This window comes from Camelina sativa, chromosome 2 (genome assembly GCF_030686135.1).
Source record: "Camelina sativa cultivar CO46 ecotype springtype chromosome 2, ASM3068613v1".
In the NCBI taxonomy this organism is placed as follows: Eukaryota; Viridiplantae; Streptophyta; class Magnoliopsida; order Brassicales; family Brassicaceae; genus Camelina; species Camelina sativa.
Genome location: NC_141881.1, coordinates 29,081,962 through 29,108,966, shown reverse-complemented (window position 1 = coordinate 29,108,966; position 27,005 = coordinate 29,081,962). Strand labels below are relative to the sequence as shown.

Here is a 27,005-nt window from a genome sequence, read left to right as displayed (position 1 = left end):
TAAGTACATATTGTTTGATGAATTCGTTTAAACACACGCATATATATGAGAAGACAAGAAGAGTGGAAGCGTGGAACTAGAGAATTGATTTTCACTTAGTTTGAACTTTGTAGTGTAAACTAGTTGAATTATTAGCACACGACTATAATTACATTCTTAGAAAGAAAACAAATCAAAAGATGAAGAGAAAAGATTATATAAGAGGTCTAAATTTGAATAATGTTTTCTTGAAAATGATTGGTTGATTGTGGAGTTGCGGAGATCATTCCTCCACCACGATGCATTCATGGTCATAGCCTATAAGGATATGACGACCAAAATTTTTTACAAATCATAGGGAACATTATAATCATTTACAGTATATACAAATCACAGGGACCAAAAATTACGATTTGTATATAATAAGTTTTTTTTTTAGAGTTTAGTTTTGTCTTATTAAAAAGCAATTTACAAGATATTATATAATAAAAAATTAGATCTTCAAGTATGTTAGATTAGGAATGATTGACCCTTTATTCTAGCGTACTGATGATTTTTTTTTTCTTTCTAATGCAATGTTGGCATGATATTACTTATTGATTTTTGTTCAATAATCATATTATTGACATGCATAAAATAGCATAATTACAGTGGAAACAATTGCAACATTTTTGTAACGGTGATTTGTTCTTCTTTTATTTGTGAGCTTCAAACCAATCAAAGCTTATGTCTTTAAGTACAAGAGAATAGAAAACAAAAATTAAAGTATTAAAAATCACCCGTGCACAATGGACGTAACTAATATAATTATTTGAAAAATAAGCTCAAGTGTAAATAATTACATGAAACAAATAATCATGTCTTTTTTAGTGCTAAATATATTTGCACTTTGTGAATACGTTTCCTCCACAAATTGTCAACGTTCCCACCTAATGCTACATTATTAGGGAGAAATCCTTCATTCTCTTATAGTTCTCTTATTTAATATTGTTTTAAAGTCACCTCATATGGTTAATAATAATGAGAACTATAGATGTATTAATCATATGACTACGAAATTAGAACAAATAAATTAAAGGACAAGAATGATTGTATTTCATTTTCATGTCATTTATTTGGTATCTTTTAAAATAATTCATACAATTTGTTTACATACAGTATTTTATTATTCACAGATATTATATAAGAATTAATTAGTCTACTAGTTTATAATATTTGGTATCGCAGTGTTATAACTTGAGTTCATACTTATAATGTGTTATAGTCGATGAGATAGTAAGAATGTAATTTTTTATTTATTTTTTGGCAATATAACTTTGTATTAACAAAGATTAGGATACATTGTTCCATAATATTATAAACTTTGATTTTGCTACTCTAGCACCTTTAGCTAGACTATCAGCTACAATGTTTAGATTACGTGGAATCTTATCAAGAGTTATGACTTTATAGGAAGAATGTAAATTAATAACGTTGATAAAAAGAATATTTGAAAATATATTGTTGTTGGGCCTCTTAAAATTTCATGGGCTGGGCTAAGTTAAAGCAACAGTTTAATCATCGGTTTGATTTGCGTCAGCAAATTCTGGTTTAGATGAATAAATCTGATTCGACCAAATTTACCGGTTCAGACACTTAAACCAAACACACGCGAATTGGACAGAGACGACACGGCGACGACGAGGGTTTTGTGAGGATTTTGTGACAAAACCCGCGCTTTGCCACTCATCGTCGTACTAGTTCTACTTCAATCAACACTTGTACTTGTCGGCGTGAACTCTCTTCAAAATCTTTACTTGTTTTAGTATCTGTTTGTTGTAAAGTACGATGCTTTATCTCGATTCTGCAACTGGGGAAATCGTGAAATCGAAGAACCTGAAGAGGCTTTCAATTGAGAAGCCCTGAGATTTGTAGATGATGTTAAAGGCCAAAGCTTTATGTTATCGTTTAGTGAAATCAAGAAAAGCTACTAGTTGTGCTCTTCCTTCTGAATCATCTCCTTCCACTTCAGTAGCCGCCGTTTCTGGTGACCACCGGTCTCGATGTTTGTCTTTGATAGTCAAACTTGGTGGGAGAGGTCTCGTAGACTCTGCTCGCGAAGTGATTCGTCGTGTTATCGATGGTTCTTCTTCTATTTCAGAGGCGGCTTTAGTTGTTGATTTCGCCGGCAACAATGGAATAGAACTCGATTCGTGTTGCTGCGGTGCATTGATAAGGAAGTTGACGGAGATGGGTCAGCCTGGATTGGCTGAAACTTTCTACAACGACCGTGTGATTGGAAACGGTATGGTGCCTGATTCGTTCGTTTTAGATTCAATGGTGTTTTGTTTAGTTAAGTTAAGGAGGTTCGATGAAGCTAGAGCTCATTTAGATAGCTGTATAGCTTCTGGTTATGTTCCTAGTAGAGACGCTTCTAGTTTAGTAATTGATGAGCTTTGTAATCAAGATCGATTTCTCGAGGGGTTTCATTGCTTTGAACAAGTGAAAAAGGGAGGCAGTGGTTTATGGCTTTGGTGTTGTAAGAGATTGTTTAAGGGTTTGTGCGATCATGGACACTTGGATGAAGCAGTTGGGATGTTAGATACTCTTTGTGAGATGACGAGGATGCCTCTGCCTGTTAATCTATATAAGTCTCTCTTTTACGGGTTTTGTAGAAGAGGATGTGCTGCTGAAGCAGAGGCTTTGTTTGATCATATGGAAGCTGATGGTTACGTTGTGGATAAGGTCATGTACACTTGTTTGATGAGAGAATATTGTAAGGACAACAATATGACAATGGCAATGCAGCTTTACTTGCGGATGGTTGAGAAAAGTTGTGAGCTTGATCCTTATATCTTCAACACTTTGATTCATGGGTTTATGAAGTTGGGTATGTTGGATAAAGGGAGGCTACTGTTTAGTCAAATGATTAAAAAAGGTGTGCCGTCGAATGTTTTCACATACCATATAATGATTGGTAGCTACTGCAAGGAAGGTAATGTTGATTATGCTTTGAAGCTCTTTGAGAACAACCAGGGTGTTGAAGATATATCCCAAAACGTGCATTGTTATACAAATCTTATATATGGGTTATACAAAAAGGGTGGATTGGATAAAGCTGTGGACTTGTTGATGAGGATGTTAGAAAACGGGATTATCCCGGATCATATTACTTACTTTGTTCTCTTGAAGATGGTTCCCAAATGCCACGAGCTTAAGTATGCTATGGTTATCTTACAAGCAATTTTTGATAACGGGTGTGGGATTGATCCACCAGTTATTGATGATCCTGGAAGAAAGATTGAGTCTTTGCTTGAGGAGATTGCTAGAAAAGATGTGAATCTTGCTGCTGTGGGACTTGCTGTTGTCACAACTGCTTTGTGTTCACAAAGAAAATATACCGCTGCTTTATCTCGTATCGAAAAAATGGTCAACCTGGGATGCACACCCTTGCCATTCTCATACAATTCAGTGATTAAATGTCTATTTCAGGAAGGTGTCATCGAGGATTTTGGTTCTTTAGTCAATCTTATCCAAGAACTGGACTTTGTCCCGGATCTTGATACGTATTTGATAGTGGTGAATGAGTTATGCAAGAATAATGACAGGGACGCTGCGTTTGCTGTTATAGATGTAATGGAAGCGGTTGGACTGAGACCTACCGTAGCTATTTACAGCTCAATCATTGGTTCTCTTGGCAGACAGGGAAGAGTTGTTGAAGCGGAAGAGACGTTTGCCAAGATGCTTGAGTCTGGGATTCAACCTGATGAGATTGCTTACATGATTATGATCAATGCTTATGCGAGAAACGGAAGAATCAATGAAGCAAATGAGTTAGTTGAAGAAGTCGTCAAACATTTCGTTAGGCCTAGCTCTTTTACTTACACGGTATTGATCAGCGGGTTTGTGAAGATGGGTATGATGGAGAAAGGGTGTCAGTATTTGGATAAGATGCTTGAAGACGGTTTATCTCCAAACGCGGTGCTGTATACTTCGCTCATTGGTCATTTCCTCAAGAAGGGAGATTTTAAGTCTTCTTTTACATTGTTTGGTTTGATGGGAGAAAACGAGATTAAACACGATCATGTCGCGTACATCACACTGCTTAGCGGTTTATGGAGAGCTATGGCACGAAAGAAGAGGCAGGTTAGTGTTGAGCCAGGGAAAGAAAAGCTTCTTAAACGTCTTCTTCACACAAAGTCTTTAGTATCATACTCCTCTTCTTTGTGCAACTACGGATCAAAAAGCTTTGCAATGGAAGTGATTGGGAAAGTGAAAAAGTCTATAGTCCCCAATCTATACCTCCACAACGTCATTATAACTGGATATTGCGCTGCTGGGAGGCTGGACGAAGCTTATAACCATCTCGAATCAATGCAAAAGGGAGGCATTGTTCCAAATCAGGTAACGTACACTATTCTGATGAAATATCATATCGAAGCAGGGGAGATGGAGTCTGCTATAGATTTGTATGAGGTGGCAGATTGCGAGCCGGATCAAGTTATGTACAGCACTCTGCTTAAGGGTCTATGTGAAAGTAAAAGACCACTTGATGCTTTGGCTCTGATGTTAGAAATGCAGAAGCAAGGGATTAATCCAAATGAAGACTCTTATGATAAGCTGCTTCAGTGTCTCTGTTACTCTAGATTGACCATGGAAGCGGTTAAGGTGGTTAAAGACATGGCTGCTCTTGATTTCTGGCCCCGTCCGATAAGCCACACTTGGTTGATTTATATTTTGTGCGAAGAGAAGAAGTTGAGAGAAGCTCGTGCTTTGTTTGCTATCATGGTTCAGTCTGGACGATCTTTATTGAATTGTACTAAACCGGGATTATTGAGAATGCTTAACCAGAATCAACAACTTTAGTTTCTTTGTCTTCTTCTTTTACAATATGTTGTAAATTTTCTTGTAAATGTTATGTAGTAGAATACTGAATTACATTTATTTTTTCCTCATATAAATGTAATCCTTAAATAAAAACAGTATTAAGATAGATCCCATGTGTGAAATCTAACAACTGTAAGCTGTTTTGTCTGCCATTACTCAAACAAAAGTGGTAGAAAAAGACACCTTTTCTTCACGTGACTTATCTTTTTAAAAAAATTTATCACATCAAGCATAAATATTAATATTATTTTTGAATAAAATTAATTAAAGTGAAAATAATGCAAACTTTAATGAATATTAATGGAAGATATTTATATAAATTGAATTAGTTTTGATTCATTATTATTGAAGAGATTTTTCATTGGATTAAAGTGTGAAAATGATAGATGCATGCATAATTATTAGGTATGAAAAATATATATATATTTTTAAATCAAATATTATGAAACACTTTTTTTTTGGTTACATACTGATTCTGGAATCTTTAGCGACAAACACATACATTACATTATCATCATATTATACACACAAAATCATCAGAAAAATCAATAAAAACAAACTAAAAATAACTATCACAACTCTCTTTAGCCGTGAATAGAAGCAAAGTGATTAATCAAAGCCAAGGCATTACTCGTTAAATGAGCAACAACCAAAATCTTCCCTCTCACCAAAACCTTAGTCTTCCCGTTCATCTCATCTCTATCAAATCCCTCCGTACATGTGTTCTCATCTGTCAAAGCCGCACTTACCCAAGTCTGCATATCGCTCATGTAGACCTCATAGTTCGAGCTACTTAGCCGACACATCTCACCAATCGATTTCCTAAGCTCATCTAACGTGTCAGCTAACTCCTCGACGCAGTCTCTCATGGCCGCTGCTTCACTCGGATTGAGCCGACTACTCGAGAGACGTACCATCATTGCTGAAGTGGCTTTAGCCGAGGCTAATGTGATGTTGAGAGCCGCGTGAGCCATGAGCTTGGGGCTTGTTTGGATGAGACTGGCTTGAGTTGAGAGTGAAGTGAAACAGAGTCTTGGGTAGGTTGTGAAAGTGCATGATGATTTTACGAACTCGGTGTTTGTTGTTATTGTATGGACTGATTTGAGCATGGCTGTGATTATGAGAAGAGATGTGAGGAAGTGATGACGATTGAATCTATAAGTTTCACCCATTTTGTTATGTGTATTATGAGCTTTAGTGATGATGATGATTATATGTTTTGTGTAGTATATATTTTCATGTGATGGGGGTTATATATATATAGAGAGAAATTATCTGAATTTTTTTCTAAAAATAAACTTTTAGATCAGAATTAATATGCAAGTTGCAATATGGGATTTGCATAATGAAGATATTATTTTTACACACCAAAAAAAAGGGGGAAAAAACAAAAAATATCTAACATATGAAAGCAACACGGAGAAGACACTGGATGTAGGGTAAGGAATTTGTGGATTTAAGACAAACATAATCATTTGTGATTTGTTTAATTAGGTATTAACTACATTTAGAATGATCTATCTGATTGGTTAATAGACCATTTCTAGCGGACAATTTATGGTCTTTTTCATATGCAAATGGAGAGTCGGCTACTAGGGTCCAATTCGTTGAACAGTTGCTTGTGATAACGATCAAACAATAGCGATTACTGATTGTGATCATGAATGACAATTACTGTTATTAATTACATTATAAATGATGGTTTTTGATTTGAATGATTATCTCATGTATATATACTGTACATATGGATTTTTATCATGTTTACAATGTTAATTATATTTGAAATTGTTTCATAATTACAACTTGTAGTCGCAAATAAGGAACACAAAATAAATTCCATGCTAAAATATTATCTTTTGCTAGAAAATGTTGTAGTTTGTTCTGAAAAGGAAAAGAATATACTCCGTTTTATATATATTATCACTAAAAAATTGTTAACTGAAATTTAAAATATGTCGACCGTGGAAACCGAAAGCCAAAAACATTTAAAGTTCTTATCGTCCTCCTTGTAATCAATGCAGCTGCATGTGGCCTACGGTCATCTTCAAGATTTCCAATTTGGCACAAAACATTGCGTCTGCCCCTCCAAATATCCATATATATCCTAATCTTGATATCAAATACAGACGTACACGATGTGAAGTGTCAAGTTGTATTGTGAAAGGAAATTAAGTTGTGCATGTCTCATTTTCTTCTTTATTAAAAAAAAAAAATGTCTTGTTAGTTTGGTCATTTTAGCGGTTGGTTCAATAACAGAAGAATGATGAGACTCATTTATCCCCTTAAATGTTAAGAGGTCTTGTAAAGACATGATTTGTAAATTTTGCGTACACTGTCGTCTATCTTCACCATTTTTATTCACGTACACTATTATATCTTGGCTCTTGGCTATTGCTGGAAAGAAAAAAAGGGGTGAAAATGCCAATAATGTTGAGAAGTGAGAACAGATATAAAAAATGGGCTTAGAGGCCCAAAAGCCGTTTGTGGAGAGAGTTAGCTCGAGTAAAATCCAAAATATCACAGACGAGAGGCTGCTGAACGTGTATGTATGTAATGTGTTTTATGGTATGTACGATTGGTAGTAGAGACAAGAGAATCAAAGCCATAACCTAACAAAAATTATACAAGCCTTCATAAAAACAAAACAAAAAATCAATGGACAAAGCCAAGTAATGACGAGATTAGATATGTGCAGCACGCTGCTTTTGAAAAATGTTTTATCATCACAGACATCACACGTGGTTGAAACGACGAATATCTAACATCAAATTATCAAATCCCTCAACCATCAGCCTTTGCCTCGTCTGCATAGGCGTAGCTTTGCATCGTTAACATTAAGAGAATCGTTAACAGATATAACAAGAGATTGTATATATTATTTTAAATGGTTTTAAATAAATTTCAAGTTGAATAAAATAGGATTTTAAACGATTCTTAAAAATCCTAATTGAAATAATAAGAGATTTCAAAAATACTCAAAAATCATTTAAAATACAACTTCAATACTCCCCCTCCTAGACCTCTGTTAATTTCAACTTGCATTCAATTGGTTAAAGCTTCATCACATCCACCATTTTCCACCAAGTCCGGATCCTGCTTGACCAACCAAAATGTACATCAGAGATATTTTCATAAAAGTGAGAAAAGGGAAACTTGAGAGATACGTGTATTTTTACAAGCCGAGATGATGCTTACATTATTTCGATGTGCTTTACTCTTGAGATGAGTCGTGAAATCTTCAAATTAAGCTTTGAGCAGCATAAAAGCAAAATGAGCAAAACCAGGGAGATTCACCACCTATTTCACTGAACTTGCTCGGAAGAACAAGTCTGGTTGTCATCAACTGTTTATTATCCGCAGACAACGTCCCTGAAGAATCCATATCAGCTGTTGGAAAAAAAAAACACAAAACTAGTTCAGAAACAGCTTAGCTTTTGCTGGCTAATTCAAAGCGGTGTGTGACTGAGAGAGGGTAAAGAAAAAAACACCTGTTAGTAAGCTTGTCCAGAGCCACTCTTTGTAAACCCCAGAAAAAAAGCTCTTCCAGAGCCAGTCTGATGCTGGGCGACGTTGAGAATATGCCATAAAAACTGTGTATCCCTCACTATCTAGCCCATAAATAGTATGAGCTAGGCTTTCCAGTTCTGTAGGACCAGATATGAGCAATATATTAGCCGGAGGTGGATTCCTCCGCATCCAGTCAAACAAATTCGATTGAACTTCTGTTACAGTAAATAAAAGCAACGTAACGTGTTTAATATCGAAACCGTATAGTAGTGTATATGGAAAAAGGTACTTAAAAACTTAAATATTAAGAGATAAGAAGAAGATTAACCATTCGCATGTATAAGAGCAACTCCAGAGGAAGACAGGTCACGCAAGACATTATCGTCAGGGGCAGTATTAGGGCCGTGTGTTATTAGTTTGCCAATGGCAGCTATGGTGACAGGACCAGAGATAAGAAGAAGATTAACCATTCGCATGTATAAGAGCATATATAAACATCGTTTAGGATCCTAATGGGTTAAATCAAAATCACTAACCTCGTTTAGTGTCGGATCTGAAACGTGAGAGAACTAAGGAAAGAAAGAACGATGGAGCGACTTGAGAGAGAGGGGACTATGTTGGTTTCGATCGACTCCTTTAGGCAAAGACATACCTTTGTTTGGTTTTATAGAATCGATCACTTGAATCAAGAACAAGAAAAACCCTTTGTAAAAAAACTAAATCCTAAGGGATAATTGTATGGGCCTATTTCGGAAATAGCCCATTGGGTATATATGTTTATAAATTGAAATACTAATCCTAATAATCCCTTTAAAGTTTAAACCATAACTAGGTAGGCTTAGGTCAACAGAATTATAACACGTTCACTAATTACTCTTTTTTTTTTGTCAAAAAATAAAAAAATGATTCTTATTTTTATTAATTAGATCACATTTTTGAGAAGTAAGAACAGATATAAAAAATGGGCTTAGAGGCCCAAAAGTCGTTTGTGGAGAGAGTTAGCTCGAGTAATATCCAAAATATCACAGACGAGAGGCTGCCGAACGTGTATGTATGTAATGTGTTTTATCGTATGTAGTACGATTGGTAGAGACAAGAAAATCAAAGCCATATAACCTAACAAAAATTATGGAAGCTTTCATAAAAACAAAAGAAAAATCAATGGACAAAAAGCCAAGCAATGACGATATTTATATATGTGCAGCACGCTGCTTTTGAAAATGTTTTATCATCACAAACATCACACGTGGTCGACGAATATATCTAACATCAAATTATCAAATCCACTTCTTCTTTTCAGGCTAGAAAAAAAAAAAATTATTTCAAAACAAATAATGTCCTTTCTATTACATTTACTTTAATACAAGATATTAAGATTTTTCGCCAAATCATCTTGGTCAATCTTGTGAATGAACACATTTTTTTGGCAAAAAAAATAATTCTTGCAAAACTTGTCACATGAACTAAACCGAAGACCAAACAAACCACATGGTCCATGCACAATACATTTGAAACCAAGGATATTCTAAAGCCAAGACCACCATAATTCAAATGATACTGTTTTCTTGTCACCGTTTTCAAATAGCTTTGTAGAAATTTCGTTGCTGATATCTACAATTGTACTATTTTTCTTCTCTCTCTTTTGAAATAAAGGTTGATGCAAAACATAAAAATGTGTGCCACAATGAAACCAACGGTTGTGAAAGAGAGAATTGTCAAATACTATATATGTTCCAACTTGTCCAAATTATAGAATTAATTAGCCTTTTTTTCAGGATACAAAAAGCTCAAATACACACACACGAATACTATTATAAAACCACATACAAAACAAAAAGAAACTAACAAAATCGAAAAAAAAATATCACGTGACATACTAGTAGTAGCAAAGACATTACATTATCTCAACATATATTTTACAGTACACATTAATATTTCTTAAACTATAGTTTTAAAAATTAGTACGTTTTAGCAAAAGCATTAATCAAGGACAAGGCGTTGCTGGTTTCATGGCCCACGTTCACGATTCTAGCCCGAACCGAGTTCTTGATCCGACCATCCATAACCCGACCCGAGAACCCATCGGAGCAAGTGTTCTCGTCGGTCAGAGCCGCACTAGTCCAAGTCTGAGCATTACTCATGTGGTACGCAAACTGTTCTTGATTTTTGGCACTACCACACAGCTTCAGTTCTTGGACGGACTTGGTCAAACGGTCAATGGTATCGTTAATCTCCTCGACGCAATCATGGACGGCTTCGACCTCGCGCTTCTTAAGGCCCTTCATACGTGTAAGACGCGAGACAAAGAGCTTCGTGGATTGAGCACGGCTCAATGTCACGGCTATAGCGGTCTCGGCTAAACGTTTAGGGCTTGTTTGGATGTCGTTTGCGTAGACGGAGAGTGACTGGACGCATAAGGCTGGGTATGTTGTGGTTTTGCAAGAGGACTGGATGAAGTTTATGGCCTTTTTGGAAGCTCCGGCTGATGAGGCTGTTGTGGCCGCGGTGAACTCCAGCGAGAAGAGGTAGGAGATTGTGAGGATTAGGAAGAGATATTGTTTTGCCATTGGTGATTCTTTTTTGTGTGTGTGTGTGTGTGTGTGTGAGAGAGAGAGAGAGAGAGAGAGAGAGAGAGAGAGAGAGAGTGGGTACAATTTGTTTATTTAGTGTTGGAGAGATAATTGAGTGTGTGGAGATGAAAGAGTTGGAGTTGAATATTTATAGTCGGTACAATTTTTCTGCTACTAGTGGTAACATGCGGTGTAATATTGAAAATTTTCACTTTATTCATGTTACTACTTACACACGGTGCGATATTAAAATTAGTGGATACGGAAAAGGAAAATAGTGGATTAGAGAGGTCGGCAAACATAAGATTAACAGTGGATTAGACTTTTAATATCTAGAGATATGTTCATTTTAGTTGAATTTATTAATCTGTTTTGAAACCAAACTAATCTTTAAATGAGTTCACATTTATTTTTACATACGAGAAACAAAATAGAATCTGAACGAAACCAAAATAATGCTATCCCTATATTTTTGATTACAATTAGAAACACAACTGAAAGGTTACAAATTTTGATTACTATACTATTTATATGCTCAAAGCCCAAAAAAACGAAAGACATAGAAACAAAAATTTGATTCGAAAACCTGATTTCAATATACGCAGGGCTAGATTAATATTAGTTGGTGTGTTTGTTATTCTTTTGTTGGCTCATATAAAAAATCAGGAGAGGGTCCACACTCGACGTCGGTCCAGATCATAACGTGAAATATAAAAACATATAAAACATAATCGGATACGAGTAGAGAGATAAGCATTTGTCGTTTTATTCGAAACAAGAAAGAAACCAGAAAGAGCGAGAAAGAAATTGCACCAATCAAGCCGTAATATAATACACGGAACTATAACTAGATTTGGACATCTCTTTATATCATTGTCAAATCGAACCTCAGATTCGGTCATTAATATCTCTTCCAATCAAATTGGCGAATGTTTTTCTAATTAATGTTAATAACTTGATATGATTCTTCTTAGGTAGTAGTAAATCAAAATTAGGTTATAGTAATGGAAAGTAGTGTGGCTTACCGACATGACGTGACTGTTGTTTCCACTGCGGTACGGATCATTTCAGAGTAGTAGTTGGTCTCTGTGGTTTTTTTAAATATACTCATATATATATATATATATATGAGTATATATAAATATTTGTTTTTTTTTTCAGTATGTATATTCTTGTTTTTGACACAAATATCTTCTCGAAAGAGTTGAAAACTAATTATTTTGTTTTGGGTGGGTCCTTTAGTGTCGTGTATATATAATTAAAAGCTTTGGTCCAATAGTAAAATGAAGAAAAATAATTGAGGAAAGAGGATGATTGATCACTACGAAAAATTCAAAAGTTTGTTTTTCTAAAAATACCACAAATAAGGGATAATAAAATGCAAACAAACACAGACAATAATAACGGGCATGTGAACGTAATCCATAAATTACTGGGTCAAAAGCACCGTCATACCTTCTTCTCCGCGTAAGGGTCATATAATATCGATATCATCCCCTTTTTAATGGTCTATGTTTTTAGGCAATCGTAGAATTAAACAATCACCTCTTCCTTTATAATATAGTAAATCAAAATATGGTACAGATAACTGTTAAGAATCACCTCTTCCTTTTTCGTATAAATTTATTTGTTCATATTATAATATTTTAATTACTATTTTAAATTATTTAATCAAATAATGATGCAAATACAACCAACAAACAATATAAAACTAATATATATCAAACAAATTAAAATACTATAATAATCTTAAATAATTAGTATTCAAGAAAATATATTTAGATTTACCAAACAATTACAATATTAATAAATAAATATGGTCTCAGACAAAAATTTTTTTTTAAAACAAATATAAAAATAATTTTATTATTATATTTTAAATTTTTGAAAATGTTGATCCGCGCTTTATAGCACGAGATATATCAAAATTTAAATTATTGTCAAAGCACTTGCAAAATTTATCATGAAGAGAACGGATTTCTTGACATATAAGCAAGAGTGCAAGCTATTTTCATATCCCTATTCAAATATTTAATCATAATGGTACCGAATAAAGTTTTGGTAACGGACAGGCTTGTAACAAACCATGCAATTATAATCCAAAACCAGAATATCTTTCAAAACTTGTACACAAATTTTAAAATTATTGTTTTATAGCTTTTTAGGTCACTCAATAATCTTTCCGCAATTCAACAAACACAAAAAAGCTAACATATTATTTATTATACTGTTTAAATTTAATTATGATGACAAATATTATCAAGATGATTAATCCAAAACTAAATACGTTCTTTTGAAAATGATTGAAAGTCACATATAAAACTATTTGAAAGATGATTCAATTGTACTAATTATATGAGCATCGGTACTAGAAGATGATCGCACTGCCCAGGACACCAGCTATAACACTCACTGCACTATAAACAAAGAAGATGAAGATGTGATGTTTAGTGAAATATTAAAGTAAAGCGTTATTCTATAAAAGTGTATATGATGATGGTCAGGATTTGATCTTAGCTATTTCATTTTCTCTATTTGAACCGTTAGATTGTCTATAGATATTCCCTTTTTCCTATTTAGTATATTCCCTTTTTTTTTTGAACAAAGTATATTCTTTTTTTCTAATTTCCCTTTTTACTACTACTATATGGGATTGTGAGTTGTGACAATTTAATTGTGTTGGGCCGAACTGCGGGCTTTATCTTTACCCAAATTTATTATTATTCCAATTGGTTGAAGATCAAATAACCCGGACATGAAACCCGCAAACAGAAAAACAAAAGTACCCAACTCAGTCTGCAAAGTCAGATCACACGTGGAAATAGAAAAAGAAGCTTCAAAGATGAACATCGCCTTTATAATACATCCACATCTTGGGATACGTATATATAAGCTTCCTTCTCTCGTATACTTGGCCCTTCAAAGATGAACATATCTTGCTTCAGAGGGCTTTATTACCACCAAATTCTTCACTAGAGACTGATGTCTAAGGTTGAGCCTGTAACAGCTATGTTCTTCAATATGTTCATCAAGTGATAAAGATATCATTTGTTGCTTATGCATTACGTTTAATGTTCAGGTTGCTCTGGGAACAACCAAGAAGAACAGACTTGCTTACATTGTCCCTTGCTTTCTCAAGATAAATTGGGAGATGAGAGACGTCGATATTTGTTTTGTCTCAGGTCAAGTATCTATCCATGTTTGTATTTTTAGAAAGTACTCATTTTTCTCCTTTTAACTCATGTTGTTACGTTGTCTAAAGCATTTTGATGTGCTTTGGCAGAGGCTGTGCAGCACGCTGCTGTTGAAGCCGAGGGAATGGAAAAGATTGAAGCTACTCATTTATAGAGGATTGAAGCTAATATGGCTACTAGAGGAGAGAGAGATCAGTATAAATCTATCCTTGAAGATGCAGGACATGTTCAGTAAACGTTACGGTCATCCTCCAGACTTCAATAGTGTCCAACACTAGCATCAGGATTCACTTACTTCTAGATGTTCTCTACAGGTTGATGAATCGCTCGGAGCAGGAGACTGAGATTAACAGGATAGCTGTTCGGGGGACTACTCAAGGGACCTCCTATATATATATCAGAGACCAAAAGCACAAACAGTGGAGACAACTCAAAGCTTCCCATTCACAAACTAAGAAAAAATTTAATGATCTATGAATGTCTATTGCCCGTATAATGTATAAGAGCTTAGGCCTTTAGATCTGTGACACAGGACTGCCTGTTATAACCTGTTAGGATGTTAAGACATGGAAATCTCAAGATTGTATTATGGAACCAAAAGGTCACTTACTTGGGAATCTTGATTACTGCTCCTGTAACCAGAGAATCCAAAAGCGAGTTACGTTTAGAAGATCCAATCCAGTTTCCCTGCACTAAAAACATAACACATGAAAGTAAAAAAGCTCAGAGACCAAACACACCACTTTAGTAAGAAGCTTACCAAATACGAAAATTCAATCTGAGAAGTAAAGACACACACAAACACACACAAATATGATATGGTTCAATCTGCATAAACCAAAACACAAAATATTAAGTCACTGGTTAGATTCTGAGAGTTGCGAGAAGGTGATAAGATAGATTAAAATAAAGAGTAACCAGTTTGATGTTGTTACTGTAAGGCGAAGTACAATACAAAGGGCGTACCTGCAGCTTCTTGTCCAGTCACGGCATCAACAAGTAGTAGCACTTCTGTGGGATACAAAAATTTCTTTACGTCTTTTAAATCGTTCATCATGCCTTTTTTATCTGTCACAAAAGAGCCAATTTCATGACTAAAGCTGCAATAGTTTTATGACTCTCAAAGACGAAAGATTACCTTGAAGCCTTGCTGCAGTATCCATGATAACTACATAGACATTATTCTTTTGAGCATCTTTTAGATCTTGCTTATTGGTTAGATCTGTAGGTTTTACATCAGTCCCTGCTGTATAAACCGGCACAAACCTGAAACAAAGAGGGCATAAGGGAGTATTGATTTACAGAACGAAAATCTCACATGTTCACACACAGGTTCTCTTAAGCCATTTCAACGAATGCACACGATGCTCCAAAAGTAAAAATGTCAATACCTATCTAGCTAAAATGACAAGTTGATTGATGGCAGCAGATCGGGATACATCTCCAGAAATAAGCATCTAGATATCATAAACGTCAAGTGTAATTTGACATAGAGTAACAAATATTCCATAAACATCTCCACTGTATTTTGAAAAAGCATACCTACTGCTTTTAGGTAACAAGCTAGTTAAGTGCAGAAAGTTATATTTCCAACTCCTTGGAGCCCAGCCAACAATATTACTGTAGGACCAAATTTAGTAACCTGTAGCACATATACTTCCCCTCCACCTATCAATTTCACTAGCTCATCATGTAGAATCTGTAACATAGCCATGATTAGCCACACTTCAGTACTATTAAAATTCAAATGATAGAGTGAAACAAAACCATTATGTTTACGAAAAAATATGGGGAAGGACTAAGGACTAAGGGGATGAAACAGAAAGAAAATTACCTTGACCAACTGCTGATTTGGTCCGACTCCACGAATGACTCCCATCCCAACGTCTAGGCGACTAACAGATTAAACAAACCTTCTAACAACTGGGAGACTCACCTGTTAGCAAAACCGCCAAGAGGCTAATGCAACAAATAAACATGAATACCAACAAAGTTAACTAGAGACAAGAGATAAATATAACCAGACATATATAAGCACATCTCATGAGTGCAAACTTACCCACTTTCTGCTTGTTGTGATCCATCCTTTGACAACATTATGACAGGCTGTTTAGGAGTAATTCCAAAATATTCACCAGCCTGAGAGTAAAAAACAGCGAAGACCAACGGCTGTTTAGACATTATGACAGGATGACAGGCTGTTTAGAAACCAAGCATTCACATATGAAACAACAACACACACACAAAAATACCTTCACCAACTGCTGATCTGGTCTGACTCCACGAATGACTCTACTCCCAATACCAACGGCATGGTCACTAAGAGACTGAACAAACCTTCTAACAACTGCAAGACTCACATGTTAGCAAAACCGCCAAGAGAATCCTAATTTGAGCTCAAGGGGGGAAAAAAAATACAAAGAGAAAAAACAATCGAACCTTGGCCTTTGAGTTTGATCTACAAGCAGCCTCCTAGAGTCCACTAGTCAACTAAACAAACACTTTGAAGTTGGACTTTCGGAAAGCTAGGCACAGACATGAACTGTATAAATAGGCACCTCTGAGCAAAAAACGTTATGGTTGATAATCCTTTCAGAATAATAAAAAGCTGTTGAAACTGATAAGTTGGAACCAATGCAAAAATGGTGAACAGATTCAGTATCTGACCACCGCAACAGTTCTCTAAAAATTTCCGTGTGACAAAGACTTCTACTGCAGCTTGTTGGTAGCTATTTAGAGCATATATGGCTGCAACATAAAACAGAGGAATGATAAAAGCTAGAATTGAGACGAATACAACTTTGTACGAATAATTATTTTGATAGGCTCGCACCTGAGTTACAGTTTCATCAACTTTAATGAGAGGTCCTCCATTTAGAGGATCTAAAAGCGTGCTCTGATTAGAAGATCCAATCCACTTTACCTGCACTATAAACATAACAGGAAAGTAAAGCACAGAGACTCCACCTCAGCAACTTAAGTAAGAAGCTTAAAGTACCAAATACAAAATTCAATCTCACAAGTAAACACACGCACCAAAGCTCTGAAATTCAGCAGGATGAGCACCCTCCTTGGCATCTACGGAACACAAAATTAAATGGTGTAATAATCCTTACCTGCATCAAACACAAATCTATGATTTCAAAACAAAGCACAAAACAGAGTCGTCACCAAATACAAGCATCTAGGAAGAATGTGTTATTACCTTAGGTAAGGCGAGCATATGAGCTGCATTCGTCGAGATATCTCCATACAAGAGGTATCTGTAAAAGAAAAACATGACCATAAATTTAGTATCTTCGTATACAGAAACAAACTGAGAAAGTAATAACACAACAAGAACAAACCATATGCCTCTGTGGAGATTTGAAAGGGTTATGGAGAACCATGCATAGGGGCAATGGGATAAGTTGTCCACAAATATAAATGGCCCCAACATAAGAAAAGTTAGAATTGAGACGGATACAATTTCGCAGTAGCAATAAAGGTTTTGGTAGGCTAGTACCTGAGTTCTCCATTGAGAGGATACAAAAGCGTGTTATGATTCGAAGATCCAATCCGGTTTCCCTGCACTACAAACATAACACAGAAGTAAAAAGCTCAGAGACCAAACACAACAGCACTTTAGTAAGAAGCTTACCAAATACAAAATTCAATCTCAGAAGCAAACACACACACCAAACCTCCGTAGTACTTGATCCAGATAGCTCCTCGGCAACTACAGTAGCAAAAAGGTTTGGAATGATTCAATCTGCAAAAACAAAAACACAAAAATGAAGTCAAATTAAGACGCACTATTAAATAAATCACATTCAGACATTAATTTGGTAATCAAACTTAAATAAATTTTGTGTGTGTTACCTTAGTAAGGCGAGCATATGAGCTGGTCTTTGTCGAGATATCTCCATACAAAAGGGATTTGTCTGAGAACAAACAAACTGATAAATAATAACTCAACAAACTGAGAACATAATAACTCAACATGGGCAAAACTGGAAGCCAAACCGTGGAGAGAGAGAAGCTGAAATGCTGGTAGCTCAGATACTTTCTCCCCCACCATCAATTTCAGTAGCTCATCATGTACAATCTGCAAAAAATCCATAATAAGCCACACTTCAGTACTATTGAAACCAAAATGATAGAGTGAAACAGCTATCAAAAACATTATGCTAATTGTTTAACAATATGTGGAAGGACAAAGGAGATGAAACAGAAACCAAATACACCTTGACCAATTGAGTAGTTTACTTACTTGGATTGATGTCTACATTGAGTTTTCACCAACCTGAGAGAAAAAAACAAAGAAGACCATTAGAAGCCTTGCATTCACAAATGAAACAACAACACACAAGAAGTGAAAAACGAAACTAGGTCAAACAACAACACTAAGGAGATGACACAGAAACAAAAAATACCTTCTAACAATTGGGAGGCTTACCTGTTAGCAAAACCGCCAAGAGAATCCTAATTTGAGCTCAATGGAAAAAAAAATAGAGGAAGAGAGAAAAAAAAAAAAATCAAATCTTGGCCTTTTTGAGTTTGACTTTGGACTGCAAGCAGCTTCCTCAAGTCCACCAGTCAACTGAACAAACATCTCGGCTCTTCACTTGGCTCCTTGTGTATCTTCCCTTGCTAACAGTCTTCGATTTCACCCAACTCCATAGCTCACTGAACACAGAACATCACATAGAAGAAAAATAACCCAAAAAAAAACATCTTACAAAACCAGCCAACAGAGATCGAAACGTAAAAAAAGGAACAAAAGCAAAATTAGAATAATGGAGAGGTCTCATCATTTGCGCCATCTACATGGATCCAGAATAATTTTCGTAATGAAGTAGAATATGTGCTTTTCAGACCTTGAGACAAAGAAGGAATCTATAATGAGGAAAAAGGTGAATTTGAGCAAACCTTGACAACTGAAGCGAAGTTGTCATCCAAGATGATGATATCCGAACTCTCCTTAGCCACTTCTGTTCCTCCTATTCCTATAGAACGACCAATATCTGCCTGCAAATCCATTCAAAAAGTTCCACACTAATGAGAAACTGATCGGCTGTCTAATGAAATACTCGGAAAAGAGAAACTTTTTTATACCTCGTGTAATGCAGGGGCATCATTTGTCCCATCTCCGGTCACAGCAACAACATGCATTTGTCTTCTAAGAGTAAGCCCGGAGGCATATGTATCTGAAGTTAATATTCCACACTCCTAAGCAAGACCCCTAGCAGTTTGGATATTGTCACCAATCACCATACGGACCTGAACATCAACATATATCATCAAGTGTCATTAACAAGCTAATCAATAATTTTTCGTCATTGGCCTTTCTGGCCTACAAAAAATATATATATAAAAAATACCTCGTTCTTTAGGTTTGCTCCGAGTATATGAGAGATAAAACCCCCCTCCATATCAGAGTGAACCTGCAACAAAAGAGAAGTTGTTAATACTTCTATAAGGCTTTTCTAATTCAAATTCAGTCCAGTTCATATTCCTACATAACATAAGCTTACCAAATCTCATATAAGTCGTACTGGTACACAAGCCTAAACCAAAACCGGCCTTTTCTTATGAAGAAAGCATGAGAACAACACTAAAGAGTCATTATAAAAAAAATTCTCATATTAAGTGAAAAATTACCTGTGACAATAATCACTGGAAATGCAATGCTTCCTGTATCATACAATCCTTCTTTGATATACACTGTCGAAATTTGTCTCCAAATAGGCAAGATCATGTAAGACCAAGGTTAAAGTGCAGTTGACATTACTACACTTGTGAAAGTGGAAAGAGCCAGATGCTAATTAAATTGATTTCATTACAAACCTCTGTTTTTTTTATCCCAAGTGCAAAAGACGCTACTGCAGCGACCAGCAAAGTGAGATCATGGCAAGCATCCGAAGAAACCTCTGTGATGAAAAACAAAAAAACCAACACGCTATATGAGAAAGTGAGCAGGGAAAAACGTCCTAAGCAACACAAGACAAATAACAAATGTGTATATTCATACACAGAGAAACTATAAAATGGGTCTTGCGCTGTGGCAAGTCATCATCATGTCCAGTGATACCTTTCTCTAGGTAGTCCTCCTGAGAAAATTTGAAAATCCTTGAGGCTGATGCAACAAAAAAAGACATGTATATATACCAAAGTTAGCTAGAGACAAAATAAAAATAATCAGAAATATATAATAAGCACGCCTCATGAGTGCAATATAAACTTACACACTCCATGTTGCTGCTTGTTGTGATCCATCCTTTGACAGCATTACGACAAAGCTGTTTCAGGAGTAACTCCAAAATATCCCCAGCCGAACGCTGTTGGGTTTTCACCAACTTGAGAGAAAAGAAAACAAAGAGGACCATTAGAGAAACCAAGCATTCACATATGAAACAACAACACACACACACACACACACACAAATAACTGTTTTGATAGGATCGCACCTGAGTTTCTGTTTCATCAACTTCAGCAACTTTAATGAGAGGTTCTCCATTTAGAGGATCTAAAAGCGTGTAGTGATTCGAAGACCCAATCCAGTTTACCTGCGCTATAAAACATAACAGGAAAGAAAATCTCAGAGACTCCACAACAGCAATTTAGTAATAAGGACCAAATTCAAAGTCCAAAGTGAAATATATGACATTACCATCTTTAGCTTCATAGACAATTCAATCTAAAGCGTCAACCTTAGCATCACCAAGTCCAAGCATCAAGAGACACTGATCCCATTCCTTCAATTCCACCTGAAAACACACACAAAGAAGTTACCCCATAAAAACCCCTAAAACTATCCAGTCAAAGTGAAAATTCAGAAGATATAACGAAGCAGAGGAAACGAGTGACAAAATTCCAGAAAAAGAAAGAGAGAAAACCAGCGAGCAATCATAGATAGCCATACTTCAGTACTATTGAAACCAAAACTGATAGAGTGAAACAGCTAAAAAAACATTATGCTAATGTAAAAATATGGCCAACGACTAAGGACTAAGGAGATGAAACAGAAAAAATATACCTTCACCAACTGCTGATATGGTCCGATCAGTCAAAAACAACCACTGATTGATAAAAGCATCATCCAAACTCTGAAATACAAAAGACGACAATTAAATATTAACATGTAATGAGATGAAAAGAAAAAAAACCACAGAACCAAAGTGAATATTCAGAAAACAAATAATAGAGAGATGTGTTTAGAGCAAAGAACCCATGAGCATGCCTGAGGAAGATCAGTGAGAGCCATCACTGATTGATAATAAAAGCATCATCCAAAACCTGAAATAACAAAAAAAAAACGAAAAGTAGATATTAACATGTAATCAGAGAGAAGAATGTAATCAGAGAGAAGAAGAAAAAGAAAAACAAGAGAAGCAAAGTGAAAATTAAGAAGTGAACATGTAACTTTGTTTGTTCCAACGATATCAGAAACTAAACCTTGTAGAGACGTATATATACATGATACATGGACAATTCCATCTATAGCGTCAACCTTAGTAAGTAGCATCACAAAGAATCATAGAGACAGTACTGATCCCATTCCTGAAAAAAAAAACACACACACCAAGAAAGTTATCCGATGGATAAAAAACCCTAAAAACCATCAATATTCAAAGTTTGACAAGGATACATCAAAGCCATATCACCCGATCAAATATTAAATCAACGTAAATAACAATGTAATTCAATTTTAGAAACCCAAAGTGAAAATATCAGAAGCTATAACGAAAGCAGAGGAAACCCAAAGTGAAAAAGAGAGAGAGCAAAACAGCGATCAATCAATCATATATAGCACCAACATCCACCACCACAATCTACTACAACAAGATAAGGACAAGTAATTAAAATTAAGATTTAGAAATCAAACCGTTGGAGGAGGAAGCGAGCGATGATGATCGGATCATAAATTTGCTTCCAAAAAACCTGCAAAAGACAGAAGAAGAAACTTACTTAATCAGATTAAGAAGAAGAAGAATAAAGAAACAAAAAATACCTTCTAACAATTGGGAGGCTCACCTGTTAGCAAAACCGCCAAGAGAATCCTAATTTGAGCTCAAAGGGCAACAAAAAAGAGAAAGTGCAGAAGAAAAAATCAAACCTTGGCCTTTGAGCTCAAGGGCAAGCGGCCTCCTCAACCGAACAAACATCTTGGCTCTTAACTTGGCTCCTTCCGTAATGTATCTTTCATGGCCAACATGCACCTACCAAACTCCATATCTTCGATTTCAACCAGCTCCATATCTCTCGTCTCGCTACTCAACAAAGAAAGAGAAATATCAGAACTGCAAACAAGAAGAAGAAGAAGAAGGAGGATGAAAAGAGAGAAAGTGAGATTAGAGAATACCATATGTAACTGTATCCGAAGAGGTCTTTTCAAGGGACTCGTTGTCTTTTGCTTCCTCTTTAGATCAGAGAGTACCAAATACTTTTCCTCCACCCAGCAATCTCACTAGCTCATCATGTACAATCTGCAACAAAGCCATGATAAGTCACAGTTCAGTCAAGGCTCATCATGTAAGCTAAAGCGCTAATGCGTAAAATAAACAAAAAAAAAACAGAGAATAAAGAAAGGAACCTTGGCCTTTTTGATTTAGGCTCTCTGCAAGCAGCGTTCTTCCTCGAGTCCACCAAGTCAAGTGAACAAACATTTGGGATCTTCACTTGGCTCCTTGTGTATCTTCCATGGCCAACATGCACCTAGCAAAAAGAGACAAGGTGAAATAAAAAGAGTATATTTGTCGGATATAGATAAGAAAAGAAAAGAAAAAGCAGATGAAGATTCAGAGAAACAGACCTTGGCAACTATCATACCATATAATAGAGGCCATGGAAAACTATAATCTTAACCAAGAGATCAGCAGCAGCAGATTTGAATGGCATCAAGGAATGAGTCTCATCAAACATCCATGGAAATATCATCTACCTATTATATAAATTAAAAAATTGTAATTTTAGTTAACCAACGTGAACCAACCAATCATCCAAGCTACAAGAGTAATTTTTAGTCATATAAATTAGAGAAATACCTTGGAAACATGAACAAGTTATGAGCACTTGTTTGAGTCCTTACGGCGCAAAGTGCCCCACCAAAAGTCTGCAGAAAAAAAAAAGTAAGAGTGACAAAATTAGACAATACAAAGGAAAAATCAAGAAGAAGAAGGATAGAACCTTGACCTTTTTGAGTTTGCTCCGCAAACAGCAGCCTCGAGTCCACCACCAGTCAACTGAACAAACATCTCGGCTCTTCACTTGGCTCCTTGTGTATCTTCCATTGCCAACAGTCTTCCATTTCACCCAACTCCTCCGTAGCTCCATTACAATGCTTACCTAGCCAAGTAACATTGTATTACTTCAAACAGATGGAACCAATACAATTAGGAAGAGACTATATTCAGTGTGAAGAATAATTAATACCGTACCTTGCTGTCCACTACGTACCTGAGAATTGTTGTTTTCACCCACTTTAATATTGAAAGGGTTCACTCCATTGAGAGGATCCAAAAGCGTGTTATGATTGAGAGGATCCAATCCAATTTTCCCTGCACCATAAACATAACAAAGGAAAGTTAAAAAGCTCAGAGACCAAACAAAAGAGAAACTTAAGTAAGAAGCTTAAACATAACAAAGGAAAGTAAAAAAGCTCAGAGACCAAACACAAGAGCAAATTTAGTAACAAGCTTACCAAATTATAAAATTCAAAGGCTGAGAAGTAAAGACACACACAAGACCAGAGAGCTCTGTAGCCATAGCAGTTAGGATATCTTCACCAATCACCAATTCAAAAGCGTGTTAGATCCAACTCCACTATCCCTGCACTATAAACATAACACACATGAAAGTAAAAATATGCTCAGAGACCAAACACAAGAGCAACTTTCGTAATAATAAGCTTACCAAATTACAAAATTCAAAGTCTGACAAGTAAAGACGCACACACCAGAGAGCTCTGTAGTGCTTCAGGAGGAGCAGGATGAGCACCAGAGAGCTGGCTCGTCGGCATCTAGGGTAGCAAAAGGTAATGGGATGGTTCAATCTGCAAAAACAAACCAAAACACAAAAAAAAAGAGTGAAGTCAGTATGGTTGGATTCTGATAAGATACATAAGAAAAAAAAGAGTGTAGAAGGGTGGATAATAGTAAAACAGAACATAAAAAGGGAACCAGTTTGATGTTATTACTGTACGGCGAAGTAGTTCATCTTAGTGTTGGTTCTGAATCTTCTTCGTCAATTCTCCAAACCTTAGCATAGCGACCGTGTTCTGAATCTACTTCGTCGCTTCAAAAGAAAAAGAATAAAACCAATCATCAGAGATCAAAGAAGCAAAAATTCAGACGAAGCAGAGGAAACGAGTGACAAAAATTTCAGAAAATAAAGAGAGCGATCAATCATAGCACCACCACCACAATCTACTACAACAAGATAAGGACAAGTAATTAAAATTAAGAATTAGAAATCAAACCGTAGGAGGGGGAGGGGGAGCGATGATGAGCCTATCACTGATTGATAAAGGAACCATCCAAAACCTGTCTCAAGAAAAGTGCTAAAAAGAGTGAAGTCAGTATGGTTGGATTCTGATAAGATACATAAGAAAAAAAAGAGTGTAGAAGGGTGGATAATAGTAAAACAGAACATAAAAAGGGAACCAGTTTGATGTTATTACTGTACGGCGAAGTAGTTCATCTTAGTGTTGGTTCTGAATCTTCTTCGTCAATTCTCCAAACCTTAGCATAGCGACCGTGTTCTGAATCTACTTCGTCGCTTCAAAAGAAAAAGAATAAAACCAATCATCAGAGATCAAAGAAGCAAAAATTCAGACGAAGCAGAGTAAACGAGTGACAAAAATTTCAGAAAATAAAGAGAGCGATCAATCATAGCACCACCACCACAATCTACTACAACAAGATAAGGACAAGTAATTAAAATTAAGAATTAGAAATCAAACCGTAGGAGGGGGAGGGGGAGCGATGATGAGCCTATCACTGATTGATAAAGGAACCATCCAAAACCTGTCTCAAGAAAAGTGCTAAAGACGCAACCGTCAAAGGGAGATCATGGCAAGCATCCGAAAGAAACTTCTGTGATGAAAAAAAAAACAACACGCCTAATGAAAAAGTGAGCAGGGAAAACCTAAGCAGCACTGTAGCAAGTCGTCATCATGTTCGCTGATACCTTTGTCTGGTAGTCCTCTGATCAAATTTGACAATCCCTCAGGCTAATGCAACAAATAAACATGCATACCGACAAAGTTAACTAGAGACAAGAGATAAAAATAACCTGACATATATAAGCACATCTCATGAGTGGAAACTTACCCACTTTCTGCTTGTTGTGATCCATCCTTTGACAACATATCACCAGCCGGACGCTGTTGGGTATTCACCAGCCTGAGAGTAAAAAACAATGACGACCATTAGAAACCAAGCATTCACATATGAAACAACAACACACACACAAAAATACCTTCACCAACTGCTGATCTGGTCTGACTCCACGAATGACTCCCATCCCAACGGCTTGGTCACTAAGAGATTGAACAAACCTTCTAACTTTCTGCTTGTTGTGATCCATCCTTTGACAACATATCACCAGCCGGACGCTGTTGGGTATTCACCAGCCTGAGAGTAAAAAACAATGACGACCATTAGAAACCAAGCATTCACATATGAAACAACAACACACACACAAAAATACCTTCACCAACTGCTGATCTGGTCTGACTCCACGAATGACTCCCATCCCAACGGCTTGGTCACTAAGAGATTGAACAAACCTTCTAACATCTGCAAGACTCACATGTTAGCAAAACCGCCAAGAGAATCCTAATTTGAGCTTAAGGGGAAAAAAAAAATACAAAGAGAAAAAACAATCGAACCTTGGCCTTTTGAGTTTGATCTACAAGCAGCCTCCTAGAGTCCACTAGTCAACTGAACAAACACTCTGAAGTTGGAATTTCGGAAAGCTAGGCACAGACATGAACTGTATAAATAGGCACCTCTGAGCAAAAAACGTTATGGTTAATAATCCTTTCAGAATAATAAAAAGCTGTTTAAACTGATAAGTTGGCACCAATGTAAAAATGGTGAACAGATTCATGTACCTGACCACCGCAACAGTTCTCTAAAAATTTCCGTGTGACAAAGACTTCTCCTGCAGCTTGCTGGTAGCTATTTAGAGCATATACGGCTGCAACATAAAACAGAGGAAAGATAAAAGTTAGAATTGAGACGAATACAACTTTCTACGAATAACTGTTTTGATAGGCTCGCACCTGAGTTACTGTTTCATCAATATGAATGAGAGGTTCTCCATTTAGAGGATCTAAAAGCGTGCTCTGATTAGAAGATCCAATCCACTTTACCTGCACTATAAACATAACAGGAAAGTAAAGGACATAGACTCCACCTCAGAAACTTAAGTAAGAAGTAAACACACGCACCAAATCTCTGAACTTCAGCAGGATGAGCACCCTCCTTGGCATCTACGGAACACAAAATTAAATGGTGTAATAATCCTTACCTGCATCAAACACAAATCTATGATTTCAAAACAAAGCACAAAACAGAGTTGTCACCAAATACAAGCATTTAGGAAGAATGTGTTATTACCTTAGGTAAGGCGAGCATATGAGCTGCATTCGTCTGAGATATCTCCATACAAGAGGTATCTGTAAAAAGAAAAACATGACCATAAATTTAGTATCTTCGTATACAGAAACAAACTGAGAAAGTAATAACACAACGAGAACAAACCATATGATACCTCTGTGGAGATTTGAAAGGGTTATGGGGAACCATGCATAGGGGCACGAGGATAAGTTGTCCACAAATATAAATGGCCAACATAGGAAAAGAAAAGTTAGAATTGAGACGGATATACAACTTCGCAGTAG

General features: G+C 36.1%; 4 protein-coding genes and 1 pseudogene across 54 annotated transcripts; 1 reads left to right on the top strand and 4 right to left on the bottom strand.

The window, feature by feature from the left end:
- The first annotated feature begins 1,612 nt into the window (after positions 1-1,612).
- Positions 1,613-4,951, top strand: LOC104740054 (pentatricopeptide repeat-containing protein At5g62370 pseudogene; annotated as a pseudogene). The gene has a single exon (XR_015584517.1). The product of XR_015584517.1 is annotated as a pentatricopeptide repeat-containing protein At5g62370 pseudogene (transcript).
- A 458-nt stretch (positions 4,952-5,409) lies between these two features.
- LOC104740046 (21 kDa protein) lies at positions 5,410-6,082 on the bottom strand. The gene has a single exon (XM_010460553.3). The coding sequence runs from the start codon at positions 6,015-6,017 to the stop codon at positions 5,430-5,432; it is 588 nt and encodes a 195-aa protein (XP_010458855.2). The 5' UTR covers positions 6,018-6,082; the 3' UTR covers positions 5,410-5,429.
- Positions 6,083-7,887: 1,805 nt separating this feature from the next.
- LOC104740037 (uncharacterized) lies at positions 7,888-9,463 on the bottom strand. The gene is given in 7 exon segments (XM_087470786.1): positions 7,888-7,938; positions 8,041-8,091; positions 8,093-8,232; positions 8,334-8,567; positions 8,681-8,782; positions 8,889-8,964; positions 9,434-9,463. Coding segments are annotated over 7 exon segments (684 nt in total).
- Positions 9,464-10,075: 612 nt separating this feature from the next.
- Positions 10,076-11,062, bottom strand: LOC104740028 (pectinesterase inhibitor 11). The gene has a single exon (XM_010460530.3). The coding sequence runs from the start codon at positions 10,917-10,919 to the stop codon at positions 10,311-10,313; it is 609 nt and encodes a 202-aa protein (XP_010458832.1). The 5' UTR covers positions 10,920-11,062; the 3' UTR covers positions 10,076-10,310.
- Positions 11,063-14,241: 3,179 nt separating this feature from the next.
- On the bottom strand, positions 14,242-26,783 carry LOC104739909 (delta-1-pyrroline-5-carboxylate dehydrogenase 12A1, mitochondrial-like). 50 transcript variants are annotated; one of them, XM_087473337.1, is made up of 55 exons: positions 26,722-26,783; positions 26,553-26,632; positions 26,385-26,479; positions 26,214-26,299; positions 25,989-26,110; positions 25,808-25,896; positions 25,577-25,731; positions 25,429-25,500; positions 25,286-25,328; positions 25,059-25,191; positions 24,777-24,874; positions 24,576-24,656; positions 24,294-24,391; positions 24,011-24,149; positions 23,799-23,931; positions 23,536-23,655; positions 23,291-23,443; positions 23,143-23,210; positions 22,911-23,039; positions 22,692-22,813; positions 22,461-22,584; positions 22,215-22,368; positions 21,984-22,039; positions 21,554-21,658; positions 21,339-21,394; positions 21,135-21,204; positions 20,769-20,865; positions 20,344-20,669; positions 20,190-20,234; positions 19,946-20,028; positions 19,760-19,822; positions 19,480-19,542; positions 19,214-19,378; positions 19,028-19,126; positions 18,532-18,784; positions 18,369-18,401; positions 18,122-18,203; positions 17,978-18,039; positions 17,795-17,867; positions 17,622-17,688; positions 17,322-17,379; positions 17,153-17,232; positions 16,950-17,044; positions 16,784-16,864; positions 16,556-16,676; positions 16,369-16,463; positions 16,176-16,255; positions 15,951-16,075; positions 15,659-15,815; positions 15,508-15,573; positions 15,255-15,382; positions 15,083-15,184; positions 14,877-14,944; positions 14,727-14,803; positions 14,242-14,664 (listed from the first exon to the last, which is right to left on the bottom strand). In XM_087473337.1, the coding sequence occupies exons 38-42, from the start codon at positions 18,022-18,024 to the stop codon at positions 17,229-17,231; spliced, it is 249 nt and encodes an 82-aa protein (XP_087329463.1). In that variant the 5' UTR covers positions 18,025-18,039; positions 18,122-18,203; positions 18,369-18,401; positions 18,532-18,784; positions 19,028-19,126; positions 19,214-19,378; positions 19,480-19,542; positions 19,760-19,822; positions 19,946-20,028; positions 20,190-20,234; positions 20,344-20,669; positions 20,769-20,865; positions 21,135-21,204; positions 21,339-21,394; positions 21,554-21,658; positions 21,984-22,039; positions 22,215-22,368; positions 22,461-22,584; positions 22,692-22,813; positions 22,911-23,039; positions 23,143-23,210; positions 23,291-23,443; positions 23,536-23,655; positions 23,799-23,931; positions 24,011-24,149; positions 24,294-24,391; positions 24,576-24,656; positions 24,777-24,874; positions 25,059-25,191; positions 25,286-25,328; positions 25,429-25,500; positions 25,577-25,731; positions 25,808-25,896; positions 25,989-26,110; positions 26,214-26,299; positions 26,385-26,479; positions 26,553-26,632; positions 26,722-26,783; the 3' UTR covers positions 14,242-14,664; positions 14,727-14,803; positions 14,877-14,944; positions 15,083-15,184; positions 15,255-15,382; positions 15,508-15,573; positions 15,659-15,815; positions 15,951-16,075; positions 16,176-16,255; positions 16,369-16,463; positions 16,556-16,676; positions 16,784-16,864; positions 16,950-17,044; positions 17,153-17,228. The 50 variants fall into 50 exon arrangements, with proteins under 50 accessions (XP_087329463.1, XP_087329386.1, XP_087329353.1 ...); XM_087473260.1 differs by having other exon boundaries at positions 14,727-14,808; positions 17,800-17,867; XM_087473323.1 differs by having other exon boundaries at positions 14,488-14,664; positions 14,727-14,808.
- Between the last annotated feature and the right edge of the window lie 222 nt (positions 26,784-27,005).